The following is a 17,361-nucleotide window of genomic DNA, read 5'->3' on the forward strand; positions in this document are numbered from 1 at the left end:
TTATATAAGCCCTACCCTTGTTTGTTTTACTGATTCATTACTGATCGCTGTGTCTTCTAGCTGAGGATTCTGTGCTCTGTGATTTCCGTTCTAAACCTCTCAATAGAGTGATAGAGTTATAGAGATGCACAGCATGGAAGCAGACTCTTTGCCAACTCGTCCAGATATCCTAACCTAATCTATCCCATTTTTCTTCACTTGGCCCATATCTCTCAACTTTCTTCTTTTAAGTTGCTGTCTTAGACGAAGCTTTTGGTGACTTGTCTTACTATTTTACTTTGTGGCTCGGTATCAAATTTTGTCTAATATTGCTCCTGTCATGCCTTGAATTAAGTTTCTGCACTACTTTAGTTTAACTGTTGCAGCAATGCAAGCTATTGTTGGCTCCTACTTTGATGCAACCATCTTATTTAAACAAATTCAAACAAGTCTCTGAATAGGAGAGCCCAAAATGTCTGATCGGCAGCATGGGGATGTGATGATTCCAGTCTTGTGGAAGGATGCAACATTCTCCCAGATAAGATATTCTGTGCAGCAGATTTGTCATGACACAGGCAGAGTTGAGTGGGGAAGAGAAATAGCATCAAAAGATGAAAAAGAACGCATTACAAAATTCCATTAATTTTATTTTAATCTATCTAAAGATATTGCTCATCAATTCCCCTTCTGATACATCTGTCAAAACATTGTGGGAACATTCAAATTGAGATTGATAAGTCAAACTGCAAATGCCAAATCGAAATGTTCAAGTGTTTTACTGTGCCACTTTGCCACTATCTCATCTATAACATTTTCCATCTATCTTCATCAATTAAATTGCATGTCTCTCCCAGAATTGCTTGCGTTGGACAAAAGCAACTCATGAAAGCTCACAATTCCTGAAGTTGACAAATTCTTGGTAACCAAGCAACTGACATCAGAAGCAGTTGATGCAGTTGGATTCGTCAGAGAATCAAGGTTAACTTTGCAAATTATCAATATATCATGCTTCAACCTCTCTGAAGGCACAGAATGTGGTGATCTTATTAATTTAGTGAAGTATAATCATCCCACTGTGCATTTAACCTCAACAAATATTTTCAGCCTGATTATAGTTCATTGTCTGGGTCATTGGATTGCTGATGTGTCAAAAGATTAATTACGCGCATGTTTTTAACAGACTGGTCAAATATTTCAAGATGTTTAAAGGACAAGATGTTAGGAGCTATGATTTAGGTATTGAAATTGAGCCAACTTATTTTGTTTTGAATCCTTCTTGGCTTTATTGGAAAGCATTCCCTCCTTTACCCCTCCCTTCCAGCTGAAAGCAGATGATCAGAACCACAGCTCCTGTGGGAGGGTTTTCATCAGTTTAACAGCTGCTATGGAGCATACACCCACCTAAAGGGAGATGTGGGTTATGTGGTTACCACCCTGTTTTTCCTAGGTACCCAGCCAACAGCACTGTAATATTATACTAAACTCCCCAGGCTCATTTCAATATTGGCTTCCCAAACACTGCAATATGACCAATTATTGTTTTATATCAATGATGCCAAGCATTAGATTTCTTGATTCACTAAACTGCTCTCTGCTATGCTCCACAGGTGCCGCGGTTCAAATAAACTTAGAGATGGGCAAAAAATCTGAACATATATACAAACTAGGAGCAGGTGTAGGCGGTTTGGCTCTTTGAGCCTGCCCTGCCATTCATTAAGATAATGGGGGATCTGATTTTAGATTAGATCCCCTACTGAATGGAAACAGGCCCTTCAGCCCAACAAGCCCACTCCAACCTGCTGAAGAGTAACCCACCCACATTCCCTACCCTATATTTACCCAACTAATATACCTAACATTATGGGCATCTGGCCTGCGGGAGGAAACCAGAGCACCCAGAGAAAACCCATGTAGATACAGGGAGAATGTGCAAACTCCACACAGAGGCTGGAATCGAACCCAGGTCCCTGGTGCTATGAGGCTATAGTGCTAACCACTGAGCCATCATGCCGCATTTCTGCCTGCCTCTGTAACCTTTCACCCCATTGCTTGTCAAGAATCTATCTATCTCTGCCTTAAAACTACTCAGAGGTTTTATCTCCACTACCTTTTGGACTATAAAATAAATGGCTAGAATTAAACTATTCTGCCCCTTGAGTTTGCTCCACTTATCGACCATGCTCCTGCCTTCTCCCTGTAACTTTTAATTTCCTTACCAGTCAAGAACCGATTTCTGATAGGTATTTAAGTCAAATACACTGAATGACTTGGCCTCCACAGCATTCTGCAGCAGTGAGTTCCACAGATTCACCACCCTCGGACTGAAGACATTTCTCCTCATCCTTCGCTCTGAGGCTGTGCCCTTGAATCCTAGTCTCTTTTATAATGGAAGCATCTTCTCCACATCCATTCTACTCAGGCCTCTCCATATTCTGTAAATTTCAATGACATCCCCCCTCATCCTTTCAAACTCCATCGGGTACAGACCCAGAGTCTTCATATGACATGCCCTTCATTCCTAGTATCATTCTTGTGAACCTTCCCTGGTTCCTCTCCAAGGTCAGCACATGTCTCCTAAGGGATAGGGCCAAAAACTGCTCACAATATTGAAAATGTGGTCTGATCAGAGCCTTGTACAGTACACCATCCTCTTGTATTCTAGCCCTCTCAAAATGAATGTTTGATATTGCATTTGCCTTCCTAATTGCCAACTGAGCCTTCATGTTAACCTTAAGAGGATTCTGAACTAAGACCCCCAAGTATTCATCCAATAAACCTTCTTTGAACTGCCTCCAACATTTTTACATCTTTCTTTAAACTCGGAGACCAATACAGTATACAGTACACCAAGTGGTATCTCACTAATGCCCTGTATAAGTGATGCATAATCTTCCTACTTTTGTATTCAATTCCCCTCACAAAAATGGTATTCTATTTGCTTTCTTAATTATTTGCTGTACCTGCAAACTAACCTGTTGTGATTCACGCACTTGGATACCCAGTCCCTTTTGCATCCTCTCACCATTTGGATTTTTTATCCTTCTTGCCAAAATTAACAATTTCATATTGTACTACATTGTACTCCATTTGCCAGATCTATGCCGACTCATCTAGCTTACCGATATCATTTTGTAGTCTCTTTGTATCCTCTTCATCACTTACTTTCCTTACTAATTTTCTGATGTGAGCAAATTTATCAACCATTACTTCAGGTGCCTCCATCTGAATCATTTACTTAAATTGTAAAGCGTTGAGGACCCAGCACTGATCCCTGTGGCACACCATGTCCTGCCAACCAGAAAATGACTCTGCTTCCTCATATTCAATACCAATATGTTACCCCTTGCACCTTTGTTTTCTGCGGTGACCATCGGTGTGGCACCTTATCAAATGGTTTCTAAAAGTCTACGTTGCATCCACTTTTCAAAAAACTCCAATAAATTGGTTAGAAGTGATTTATTTTTTACAAAATCATGTGCCCTTGAAAAGGTGGTAATGAGATGCCATCTTGAACCATTGCAGTTCACCTGCTATGGGTTGACCCCAAAAAATCAAAAGAGTGAAGGGGCCGAACTAAGTATGGTGGCCATCATCAAGGACAAGTTGCTAGAAAAACTGAATGGCCTGAAGGTGGATAAATCATCTGGACCAGAGGGACTACACCCCAGTATTCTAAGGGAGATAGCTGAAGAGATAGTGAAGGCATTAGTGGTGATCTTTCAGGAGTAACGAGAAACAGGGAAGGTCCCAGAGGGCTGGAAGATCGTGAACATGTCACCCCTGTTTAAAAAGGGAGTAAGGCAAAAGGCAGAAAATTTAGCCTAACCTCCATCCTGGGTAAGATCCTGGAATCCATTGTGAAGGATGAGATTTCTGAATACTTGCAAGTGTCTGGTAAAATAGGGCAGAGTCAGCATGGTTTCATCAAGGGGAGGTCATGCCTGACAAATCTGCTAGAATTTTTTGAATGAGTAATGAGCAGGTTAGACCAAGGAGAGCCAATGGATGTTATCAATTTAGACTTCGAGAAGGCCTTTGACAAGGTGCCACACAGAAAGCTACTGAATAAGATAAGGACCCATGGTGTCAGAGGCAAGGTGCTAGCATGGATAGAAGCTTGGCTGTCTGGCAGGAAGCAGAGAGTGGGGATAAAAGGGTCCTTCTCAGGATGACAGCTGGTGACAAGTGATGTTCCACAAGGTTCAATGTTGGAACCACAAATTTTCACTTTACACATTAATGATCTAGATGAAGGAACTAAGAACATTCTGGCTAGGTTTGTAGACAATACAAAGATAGGTGGAGGGACAGGTAGTATTGAGGAGGCAGGGAGGCTGCAGAAGGATTTGGACAGGTTAGGAGAGTGGGCAAAGAAATGGCAGATGGAGAACAATGTGAGAAAGTGAGAGGTCATGCACTTTGGTAGGAAGAAGAGGCATGGACCATTTTATAATTGGGGAGTAATTCAGGAGACTGAAGTACAAAGCGGCTTCAGAGTTCTCGTCCAAGATTCTCTCAAGGTAAACTTGCAGGTTGAGTCGGTAGTTAGGAAGGTAAATGCAAAGATGGCATTTATTTTGAGAGGACTTGAGTATTAAAGCAGGGATGTACTTCTGAGGCTCTATAGGGCTCTGGTCAGGCCACACTTTGAGTTTTGTGTGCAGCTTTGGGTGCCATATCTCAGGAAGGATGTACTGGCTCTGGAGAGGAAGTTAACAAGGATGCTCCCAGGAATAAAAAGCTTGACATATGAAGAACGTTTGAGGACTCTGGGTCCATACTTGATGGAGTTTAGAAGGATGGGGGGGGGGGGCGGAATCTAATTGAAACTTACACAGTATTGTAATGGTTTGGACAGAGTGGTTGTTGAGAAGATATTTCCATTGGCAGAGCGACTCGGATCCACAGGCATAGCCTTAGAGTAAAGGGAAGACCTTTTAGAACGGAGATAAGGAAAAACTTCTTTAGCCAGAGAGTGGAGAATCTATGGAATTCACTGCCACAGAAGGCTGTGGTGGCCAGGTCATTGAGTGTGATTAAGACTGAGATAGATAGGCTCTTGATTGTAAAAGGGATCAAGGGTTACAGGGAGGAGGTTGGAGAATGGGGATGAGAAACTTATCACCATGATTGAATAGTGGAGCAGGTTTGATGGACTCTGAATGGCCTCATTTCTCCTCCTCTGTCTTATGGTCTAATGCCAATAGGGAAGGAATTCTGGGATTTTGATCCAGTGACAGTAAAGGAATGGTGATATATTTCAAGTCAGGATGGTGAGTTGTTTGGAGGGGAACTTGAAGATTGTGCTCTTCCCATCTATCTGCTGCCCTTGTCCTTCTAGATGGCAGTGGTTGTGAGTTTGGAAGGTGCTATCTGAGGATCTTGGGGGAATACCTTTGGTGCATCTTGTGGGTAGTACACACTGCTGCTACTGAGCGTCAGTGATGGAGGGAGTGGATGCTTGTGAATGTAGAGCCAATCAAATATATTGCTTTGTCTTGGATGGTGTCAAGCTTCTTGAGTATTGTTGGAGCTGCACCCATCCAGGCAAATGGGGAGTATTCCATCACACCACTGACTTGAGCCTTATAGATGATGGACAAGCTTTGGAGAGTTGGAGGTGAGTTACTCACTGCAGTACTCCTAGCTTCTGACTTGATCTTGTAGCCACTGCGTTTATGTGGTGAATCCAGCTGAGTTTCTGGTCACTCAGGATGTTGATAGTGGTTGATTCAGTGATTGTAACACCATTGAATGTCAAGGGGCAATAATTAGATTGTGTCTTATTGGTTTCCTTGCCTATGTTTAAGCTATCAGACTTCACGGGGTCCAGAGTCAATTCTGAAGGCTTCCAGAGCAACTCCCTCCCAACTGTTTACCACTGTGCTGCTACTTTTGCTGGGTCTGTCCTGCCGTTGAGACAGAACAGATCCACAGATGGTAATGGTGGTGTCCGATACATTGTCTATAAAGTATGACTCCATGAGTATGTCAGACTGTTGCTTGACTAATCTGTGAGAAAGGTCTCCTGCCTGATGTTAGTAAGGAGGGCATTGCAAGGTTGGCATGGCTTTTTCAGTTACAGGTAATCCAGCCAGTTTCATTTCTTTGAGACTTTGTAGCGATTAGTACAACTGAATGTTTTGCTTGGCAATTTCAGAGGTGAGTTGAGAGTCAACCACATTTTTATGGGTCCAGAATCACATGTAGGCCAAACCAGATGAGGATAGAGGTTTCCTTCCCCAATGGACATTAGTCAATCCGCCAGGTTTTTCTGACAATGAATAATAATTTCATGGTCATCAGTAGATATGTAATTTCAAGTTTTTATAAATTGAATTCAAATTCTACCATCTGCCATAGTGGGATTTGAACCCGGATCCCAATAACATCGGTTGAGTTTCTGAATTAATAGTGTTAATACTTGTTCAATTCATCTGCGATTTTCTCATTTTCCATTATACATTCGCCAGTCATTTTCTGGAGGACCAACACACGTTTTGTTGACCCTTTTTTCAAATGTAGAACATCTAACTACCTGTTTTTATGTTTTTAAGCTAGCTGTTTCTTTTATTCCAGTTCTTATACTTTTAATAATCTTTTAGTTATTAGATTAGATTCCCTACAGTGTGGAAACAGGCCCTTTGGCCCAACAAGTCCACTCTGACCCTCTGAAGAGTAACCCACCCACATCCATTTCCCTCTGACTAATGCACCTAACACTATGGATAATCTAGCATGGCCAATTCACCTAACTGTGGGAGGAAACTGGAGCACCTGGAGGAAACCCATGCAGACACGGGACAATGTACAAACTCCACACAGTCACCCAAGGGTGGAATCGAACCTGGGACCCTGGTGCTGTGAGGCAGCAGTGCTAACCACCGAGCCATTGTGCCACCCCCAATTTATTATTCTTTGCTGTTCTTTATATTCTGCCCAATCTTCTGACCAGCACAATTTTGCACAATTATATACTTGCCATCAAAGCTGGTCTTATATTTGATGATTTAGTATATAATCAGAAATATTAATAGCTGACTCTGTTTAATGCATTTTGAATGATCTGGGAACCTGCTACTGTTCCTGGCAAAGAGGGGCTGAAAGGCCAGGCTGAAACACTGTAGGTAATCTAATCTAATCTAAACCATATAGCAAGATCTCAACATCCACAATTGATTTAAATTAGTGGTGTAGGGGGAAGTAATAAATGGTAGCACATTAGACCCTGATTCTGGGAATATTAATTAATTTGAAGAAGGTAGGAAATGTAGCAAGTTAATGTAGAAGTGTTGCAAATAATAAGGAGAACATGGCTGATCTTAAGGTCAGCCTAGACTGGTGAAATGCACAGAAAAATGGCAGGTGCTAAATAAATTGGCTGAGACCACAAGATGGTGGACCAAGAATGTGTTATCATTCACTGTAATTTTGGTGACTAATGGCCAAACCAGGAGTCCAGTGAGTTGGCCATGATCACATACTTTGAGGACCAACAGAATTTCACAAACTTGGAAACCTTAAGAATACATGGCTGAAGATTATTATTCTAGTTTCTATTTGGGAAGATGTCTTAAAAAGAATACACCGGTGCCACTTAGTCGCAGACGAGGCTCAATCAATAATGTGATGGTCAGAGAGCTCAATGGAAATTTAACTTATTGTTAAATCTGTGATTGCACAATATTGGAAACTACAAAACAGACTTATCATCATTGAAGAAATGAAAGTTTGTGAGAAGATGTAGATGAGGAGAAAAGGAATGTGCAGTACAACCCACTTGAAGTCATTGACAAATCTGTAACTGAAGTTGCTCAGACAGCAAACTAGAATGATGAATGAACGGTACTGCAAAAACAACAGACAACTGTGGTTGCCAGTTCTGAAGAAAGGTCACTGGACCCAAAATGTTAGCTCTACTATCTCTCCACAAATGCTGCCAGACCTGCTGAGTTTTTCCAGCAATTTCTGCTTTTGTTTCAAACTGTAGATTTGGCTTTGGTGCAGATGATGAGATGACATGAGCAACATTTCAACCTATTGTCTTCCAAAGAAGAATAATCAATTTCAGGGACAAAGATAATGCCGAGTCAGCAGTAATTCTCCAGTAGCATGACTGACAATGCGAAAATGCCTCGTTCATAAGAAGGGCATCCAGAGAGGGTGCATGAAGGTGTCAAAACTCCTCAACAGGTTGAAGTGCTTACACTCTTCAACAGCAGGTTAAAGATTTGCTTGCTTAATGTACTGATCTTGCAGCGAAGTGAGATCTCTAGTTGCAGCTTATCTCACTTATACTAATAACAGCTCAAATCAGTGTTGTTCTTTAGGAACTGCAACTATGGGCCTACTATGAAGGCAACAAGATTGTTTCAACAGCAGAACAAGATGTAGATACATTGTGACCTTTGGCTTCAGTTGCACAGAACACATGAATGTCTCAGTCTATTTGAAAGGGCTAAATTGAATAGAGATTCTTCTAGGTAACTTCAATTTTTGATACGCACCTTTTAATTTAATCAATTGATAAATAATGCTTAACACAAATCTAAAAGTGGTGTTCAACAGTAAAACCACAAGTCAAATCTTTGTGAGCCTCTGTAAATCATTTGACATTTATGCAGTTATGCTTGAGATGCAAAGATATTATACTGTTTGTTTGCTAGATTGCTATTCAAGACTTATCCATGTGTCATAACCACAAACACCCAGAAATATACTGTGGTCAAAGAACCCTGTCACTAAAGTGTTGACAGCTCCTTAGGAATTCTCCGGCTGAAAGCTTTTTAAAAAAGGTTAAGGTAGTTGATGTCTGGGTAATTTTGAATCACAGCATACGTGGATGTTTTCTCATTATTTTATTATTTGCATATGAAAAGATTCTTTAGAGTTGTGTTTCAATTTTGTTATTATCCCAGCACTGTCAGTCAGTGCTGCTTCCCACACTGGTGCATTCCATCTGGTAAAGAATTTGAGGCCACACACCATTACCAAAGGGAACATTCTGATGCAGATTGTAATTACTTCAACACTCAGACATTCAGTGAGTGAAGGGCTGCACTGTGTCTAAAACTTCTGGTTAAGGGTCTGCACTGGACTTGTGAATAAATCCCTTCTAACAGATTCTCATCTGTTCTTTTTAAACACTCTTTTAAAAATTAGCACATGTTTGATTATGATTTTTAATTGTACAGTGGGATGAAATAGCAATATCAGCCACAGAAATGTTGATTTGTTTGATCAGGTGCCTGTGCCACACCTCAGAACAATTTGTTATATAAAATACATCATATAAAGCTAAGTAAAAACAAAAGATGCTGAAGAAACATGTAATGTCTGGCAGCAACTGTGGAGACAGCAACAGAGTTAATGTCCTCTTCAGAATTCTGTCATAATCATATTGGTAGCATTAACTCTGTTTCTGTCTTCCAAGATACTGCGAGACCTGCTGAGTTTCTCCAGTACTTTGTTTTTATTTCAGATTTCCAGCATACACAGTATTTTGCTTTTATCTCAATACAAGTTCTTTCTTTCAATTTGTTTATGAGATGTGGGCATCCCTAGTGAGGCCAAAATCTATTGGACACCCCCAGTTGACCTTGAGAAGGTGGTGGTGAACACTGAACTGCTGCTGTCTGCGTGGTGCTGGGGTGTCCACAGTACTGTTATGGAGGGAATTCCAGGATTTTGACTAGGCAACAAAGAAAGAACAGAGATGTAGTTCCAAGTCAGGATGGTGTGTGTTTGGCAGGAGACCTGCAGATGATGGTATTCCCATGTGTCTGTTTCCCTCATCCTTTTAGTGGACAGAGGTTAATGGGACACTGTTGTTGCCTAAGTCCCTTGTCTTCAGTTTTCACTCCTCCAGGTGCATATAGCATTTGCAAGTAAAGCTCGGTGACTTGATAGCAGGTCACTCCTATGTTCTCTCTGTGCCAGGTTTCTGGTGGCACCTGACCCAAGGGTGATTATGCTGATTCCTCTGTACCAGGAGTAGATTGTACCAACTCAGTCCAGTTGAATGAGAGAGTTCTTGGAGCATGGCCTGACTGATGAATCTCCGTGGCAATAAACTTTCTCCCTCACAAATAAATTTCTAATTAAATAACCAACATCCATAAATGCTCTGGAGCTGGGACACTGGATGATGCTATGAGCCAGAATAGAACAGTGACATTAATTAATATTGTGCTTCTTCACAATGAGTACTCTGGTGCATCTAATACTTTTAAAAGGGAACTGGGTCACATTTTGTTGAGAAAGGAATTCTAAATGAAGAAATATTAATAATTTGATTTGCAAGGGTTTTATGGAATTTAAAAACAAAATAAATAATGCTAGAAAAGAAAACTCAATAGGTCAGATAGCATTGCTGTTGAGAGTAACAGATTTAATATGTTTGATTTCAATTTTGTCTGAACGGTTGAGTTTTGAATGAGTTATAATGGCTAACATTCAAGGTCAATGACATTTCATTAGAAATGGCATTATAGAATTTTTGGCTGGGTCTTTGTTGAATGAGTCTTTGTCTGAGGTTGCCATCTTTAGAAAGTGGCAAAAGTGAATTTGATTGTCAGAATGGCCCTTACCCATTACTGAATAGCTTATGTTATCACATGAGAAACAGAACCATAGCAAATCTCACCTGTTCAGGCCGCACTTGGGCATTGATCAATTGATAAACGACAGAGTCCGAGAGTTCAATTTCCTTGAGTAAAAAGGAGGTCAGGACTTCATCATCCTTCAGAATATCCCTGATTCGAATACCTCTTCCTTCAAATAGAATAGGAGTGTCATGCAAACAGAAAATAGAAAAAGATTGTTTTTTTTGACCTATCAATTTTTTTGTTTGTTTTATCTTGCTACTTTAGTCAGAATGTCAGATTGCAGATCTCAGATGTTATATCTGATAGCTAATTTGTGGAAAAATTAGTTAGTCTACACTTGTGATAAATGTATTCACAGAATAAAACATTACAGGTCTGTATTAGTGGGTGGCACGGTGGCACAGTGGTTAGCACTGCTGCCTCACAGCGCCAGAGGCCCGGGTTCAATTTCCGCCTCAAGCGACTCTGTGTGAAGTTTGCACATTCTTCCCGTGTCTGCGTGGGTTTCCTCCGGGTGCTCCGGTTTCCTCCCACAGTCCAAAGATGTGCAGGTCAGGTGAACTGGCCATGCTAAATTGCCCGTAGTGTTAGGTAATGGGTAAATGTAGGGGTATGGGTGGGTTGCGCTTCGGCGGGTCGGTGTGGACTTGTTGGGCTGAAGGGCCTGTTTCCACACTGTAATGTAATGTAATTTAATCTAATCTATCTCCTGACTCCACTCAACTGTCATGTTGTTAAATGTCATTTTAGATATGGTCAAATCAACTTTCAATCAACCCATGTGTTATTACGTGCCTTTTTAGATACATATAAGTAATCATCCAATCAAGAACTTTTGCTTGTATGTACTTGTATGTACTTAACGTAACTGATTACATTTGACAATACAGTAGGGGGCCTTTTAACCCATTGCAACTGTGCCAGATCTTTGGAAGAGCGATTTGATTAACGTTGGAGGAGTGGTAAGCACTGAGGCTGATACAAATTGACTGTGCCAGGACATAACTAGACTGATAGAATGGGCAGACGAATGGCTGATGGAATTTAATATAGAGAGGTGTGAGATGCCTGGAGGCATAGGTACATAGATCTTTGAAGGTATTGGCATAAATTGGGAGACTGTTTGACAAGCTTCGTAAACAAACTTGTCTTTGGTACAAAGCAGTAAGGTTTTGCTGAACCTCTAGTTAGGCCATTACAAGAGTACTGGTCAATAAATCTTAGGAAAGATCCAAGTGTCTTTGAGCACAATGTTATTTACCAGAATAGTTCCAGGAATAGTGGATTTTAGAAGATTAGGTTGTACAAGCCAGGGTTGTTCACCTTGAAGCAAAGGAGATTGTGGGGAGATTTGTTAGAAATGTGCATGATCAGGACAGGCTTGGACAGGGTAGGTAAGAAAAATGTGTTTCTATTCACTGAGATGCAAGAACTCCAGGACACAGATTTAAGGTTTTGGCTAACAGATGCAGGTGGGAATGTGAGAAAGAACATTCATTTGTTTGAGCACGGAAAGCTACACATACATTGGTCCAGACAGCCCTGTAATTGCAGAAGCTTGTCAAACAGTCTCCCAATTTATGCCAACACCTTCAAAGATCTATGTACCTATGCCTCCAGGCATCTCACACCTCTCTATATTAAATTCCATCAGCCACTCGTCTGCCCATTCTATCAGCCTAGTTATGTCCTGGCACAGTCAATTTGTATCAGCCTCAGTGCTTACCACTCCTCCAACGTTAATTAAATCGCTCTTACAAAAATCTGGCACAGTTGCAGAAAGAACATCAACATGTTAATTTCAGCTCAATCAACTACTCTCTGATTTATTTCTCAGGGCAATGCCTTGACCATCAGAATTAACCTGGATCAGTGGTGCTGGAAGAGCACAGCAATTCAGGCAGCATCCGAGGACAGGCAAAATCGACGTTTCGGGCAAAAGCCCTTCATCAGGAAGCCCTTCCTGATGAAGGGCTTTTGCCCGAAACGTCGATTTTGCCTGTCCTCGGATGCTGCCTGAATTGCTGTGCTCTTCCAGCACCACTGATCCAGAATCTGGTTTCCAGCATCTGCAGTCATTGTTTTTACCATCAGAGTTAACCTGCCTAGTTTAAAATCTAACAGCCTGGCAAACTGTCAATTTCCATTAAGTGGTGCATTTTCAGTGGTAATACTTCTAGTAATCAGACTTCACTTGCCAACCAATCAGCACTATTCTTTCATTGGCTAGAAATGTTGGTTTTCCCTTGAATTGTATTCTTGTAAATTGTCCTGATGGATACAAGACAAATAGCTTTATCAAAATGTTTACCTTTTGGAATTACTCATGATCCTTTTATGCAGTGAGTAGCAATGACCTGGAACTTGTTGCCCAATGGTATGGTTGAAGCAAATATTGCCTCCTTCCTATTGGAAGGATGTTGATAAACTTGAATCGGTTCAGAAAAGATTTACAAGGATGTTGCCAGGGTTGGAGTGTTTGAGCTATAGGGAGAGGATGAATAAGCTGGGGCTGTTTTCCCTGGAGCGTCAGAGGCTGAGGGGTGATCTTATCACAGTTTATAAAATCATGAGGGGCATGGAAAGGATAAATAGACAAAGCCTTTTCCTGGGGTGGGGGAGTCCACAACTAGAGGGCATAGGTTTAGGGTGAGAGGGGAAAGATATAAAAGAGACCTACAGGGCAACGTTTTCACACAGAGTGTGGTACGTGTATGGACTGAGCTGCCAGAGGAAATGGTGGAGGCTGGTACAATTGCAACATTTAAAAGGCATCTGGATGGGTATAGGAATAGGAAGGGTTTGGAGGAATATGGGCCAGGTACTGGCAGGTGGGACTAGAATGATTTGGGATATCTGGTTGGTATGGACAATTTGGACCAAAGGATTTGTTTCCATGCTGTATATCTCTATAACTCTCTGACTCTATGATCAATGGTTTCAAAAGGAAATTAGAAGGCCACTTGAAGGAAATAAATTTACCAAGGTGACAGGGAAAGAGTAGGTACTGGGCTATTGATTGTTTTGCTCACAAGTAAGCCAGTATGGACTGAATGGCCTCTTTCTTTACCATCAATAATTTCTAGACAGCCATGATTATATTTCAAAGTGACTTCATTGGCTTCAATCTCCCTCCCTGTCCATTGTGTTTAAATAGTGACATGGATAGGAAGGGTTTAGAGAGACATAGGCCAAATGCTGGCAATTGGGACTAGTCCAGTTTAGGAAACCTAGTCAGCATGGATGAGTTGGGCCAAAGGATCTTTTTCCGTGCTATACAAGTGCTCTATGAAAGGAGGTATATGATGCAAATCTTTCTTATGATAAAGGATGACTATAGAGCTTCTTCTTGCCTGCAACTTTTCTAGGATTCGTTCTGAGTACATCCATGAAGTCTGACAGAAAACACACATCATCCCAGATCTTCCTCAGCTTATAGATTTCAGGCTTATCAAACAGCAGCTCCTGAACATCTGCGTACACTCGAGCAAGTCTGAAACAAAGTACCAGAGAATTCAAAAACGTTAGTTTTCATAGCATGTGATCCAAACCTTCAGCTGCTACCTTTTAACAATGTACATGGATAAATGTAAATGTTGAAGCAGAGCTGCAGGGTTTTATGTTAGGCCCTTCAGCTGCACTAAGTCAGCTCATTAGAACCAAGGCAGAAGTTGGTGATGCCACAACTGACCTCAGAGAGCTTGTTAGAATAGAGAGGGAGGGGAATAGCTTTCAGATTCCATGATCAGAGTGAGAGTGTGAGTGTGAGTGAGTCCTTCAGAATGAAAGTCAGGAACTAGAATGTGGAATCTTTTAAAGTGAGGAGGTGCTTCCTTTGCATCTACCACACGGTTCTGGCTGACATGAAAACTCTCCCAATCTTGCTTCCCGATGTAGGTGCATTGGAGGGATTTACAGATCAACAGTTAATTACTTGCATTATGAACACTTTCAAAATACATTAAGTTCTGAGGGGGCACTGGAATTTGGAGCTTCTGTTGCAGCAGTAGGGATGCTACTAATGATGCTACCTTTGATTGTCCACCAGGAGGTATATTACCCTGGATCATTGTGGGAAAATATGCATGGTTTGAAATCAGGTAAGGACAAGGCCTCAGTTACAAACTGTTTACTGTTACCTGCTCACCGTCATTCATTGATTCATGCATGAGGGATAACCGCTTTAATGAGGAGGTAGAAGGATGTTAGTCTCTTGGGAACTATATGCTTGCAAGAGTCAGTGCACTTAGAAAAGGATGAGGAGGATAACAGCTCCCCTCCCATAAGTACATACACAAAAATTCAACAGACAGAATTTACAATGGACTGAATGCAGCCCTCAACATAATTATCTTTAGTAAGCTTCACAATGCAGGATGACTTATCATACCTTAAAATATAATTAAACGTCAACTATGTTAAAATAACTATCACATTTGACTGGATTCAAAAAAGACATACAAATCTTAGCTATCATGGTACATTTCCAACATCAGACTGCTAAGGGAGCTCAGTAACGTTAATGCATTTTGCCATGAGTCAGGGGCCAAATATTTGATCTCAGCCACTATTGACATTACAACTAAGCTCAGTCTGGTCATCCGTTGCAATAGCAAAACATGCTGGGTCAATGGTAGGAGGCAAACTAATCAGACCGAAGGGGTTTGACACACAGCATGTCTTCATCTCCCAATCTTCACTTTCAAGCCCCTATTGAAGAAAGGTCAATATGGGATGGAATCACGCACTGGCCAGTCACAACACTGAGAGAAGGACAGGAGCTAAAAGAGATATGTCAGTAAAAGATGAAAACAGATTAAGGAATAACTGAAACATCAATAGCATTCACATTTAAATCATTTAGGGTTTTCTCAAAGTTTTAAAACTACTTTCACATTTACTTAAGAATGGAGGAGTGAGTTAACTCTAACTATTTGTCTGTTGACAGACAACAACAACAACTTATACTTACGTAGCACCTTTAACATGATTAAACATTTCAAAGTGCTTCACAGGAGCCTGACATTGATTCATAAAGAAAGTAATGAAGTCAGATAATTAAAAGTTTGGTAAAAGTGGTAGATCTTAAAGGGTATCGGAAGGAAGTAGCTGAGGGAGAAAGGTAGAGAGGGCATTCCAGAACTCAGGGCCAAACTGAAGTCACAGCTGCCATTGGAAGAGTGATTGTGATCGGGAATGCACGAAAGATCAAAGTAGAGGAGTGCAGATATCCTGGAGGGTTGTGGATTGAATGAGATCACAGGAAGTGGGAGGGGCAAATCAAAACTAAGCATGAGAATTTTAAGATCAAGAAATTACTTGACCAAGAACCACTGCAGGTCAACGAATGTAGTGGTGGTAGGGAAATGGAATTTTCTGTAAGTTAGGAAAAGTGCAGCAGATGATTGGATGACCTCAAGTTTATGAACGGCATACTGTGAGAGTCAAGTCTTGAGGTGCTACCAGAGATCAGTCTGCAGGACATTGGAATAGTTGAATCTAGAGGTATGAAAGGCACGAATGAGAGTTTTTGCCAGCAGATGAGCTGAGCCAGGTGCAGACACAAGCAATGTTACAGATATGCAAATAGGCCGTCTTAAAGATGGTGCAAAGCTGAGGCCGGAGCTCATCTCAGCATCAAACATCACTCCAGGATTGTGAACAGGTTGGTTTAAACTCAGGATATTAACAAAGAAGGATAGAGTAGGAAACAGACTTTGGAACGAGGACCAAGATTGTTGGCTTCAGTCCTCCCAATATTTAATTAGAGGGTATTTCTGCTCATCATGTACTGGATAAAGGACAAACAGTCTGATAATTAAGCTCCAGTAGTGAAGTGGTGGTGGTGAGGTAGAGCTGGGTGTCATTAGGCTGATGTGAAGACTAACATTGTGATGATGGATGATGTTGCTGAGGGACACTAGTAGGAGGGTGTTAAGGGTGTTAAGGGTCAATCCCTAGGGAACCCCAGAGGTAACTGTGAGGTAGCAGGAAGGGAAGCCATTACTAGTCATTCTCTGGCTACAACTGGATTGATCAGAACAGAACTAAGTGATACCATTCCCACCTGGCTGGATGATAAGAAGAAGGTATTGGAGGGGGGACTTTGGAGGAGTGGCCAACTATATCAGAGGCTGTAGACAATTTTAGAAGGATGAGGAGGGAACATTTATCTTTATCACAGTTATAGTCACATAGAATGGCATTTTTGTCTTTGAAAAGAACCTTTTAGATACTGTTGTAGAGGCAGATTGGTGAGATTCAAAGATGGAGTTTCTGGAAAGAAGGGAAGGCATTTGTGAGGTGGCAACAAGTTCGAGGACTTTGGAGTGGAATGGGAGGTCACAGATGGGACAATAGATTACAAGAACAAAGGAGTGTTTGCTTGAGGGGCAGAGTGATGATGAAAAAATAAAAGTTGGGAGGGACAACACCTGAATAGAGCGATGCATTTACAATATTGGCTGACATGGAGGGCAGGAGGGGAAGTTGGGCGGTTTAATGGGATTAGGATCAAGGGGTGAGGGTGGATTGCATGGTGAAGATGAGCTCAGAGATGGTCCAAGAGGAGTTAGGAGAGAAACATGCGAGTTCAGAGTTAGGGCAAGGAGAAGCATTAAGGAAAAGTTTAGCCAGGCAATTTGGGGGCAAGAAGGTACATAACAGAGGCAGCTGATCAGACGGCCTCCATCCTAGTGACAAAGAAGCTCCATCAGCTCCTGACAGACATTGTTGGAGGTGAGCTGGAGGAGGCTGGGCCAAGGTGTTTATGAAG

General features: G+C 41.4%; 1 protein-coding gene across 5 annotated transcripts in view; it reads right to left on the reverse strand.

Annotated features, from left to right (window-relative positions):
* LOC122554192 (ATP binding cassette subfamily A member 4b) overlaps window positions 1–17,361 on the reverse strand; it is a 151,409-nt gene that overhangs the window by 109,406 nt on the left and 24,642 nt on the right. For all 5 annotated transcript variants that reach the window (XR_015758111.1, XM_087990479.1, XM_087990478.1 and 2 more), the window contains 2 exons: window positions 13,940–14,079; window positions 10,625–10,752 (listed from right to left, as the gene is read on the reverse strand). Coding sequence is in view for 4 of the 5 variants with exons in the window: in XM_087990479.1 (XP_087846605.1) it covers window positions 10,625–10,752; window positions 13,940–14,079 (268 nt within the window). In the remaining variant the exon portion in view is untranslated. The remainder of the gene's footprint in view (window positions 1–10,624; window positions 10,753–13,939; window positions 14,080–17,361) is intronic.

The sequence above is a fragment of the Chiloscyllium plagiosum genome, unplaced genomic scaffold, assembly GCF_037043375.1.
Source record: "Chiloscyllium plagiosum isolate Xiang-an unplaced genomic scaffold, Cpla_swu_hap1 HiC_scaffold_9, whole genome shotgun sequence".
Lineage (NCBI taxonomy): Eukaryota > Metazoa > Chordata > Chondrichthyes > Orectolobiformes > Hemiscylliidae > Chiloscyllium > Chiloscyllium plagiosum.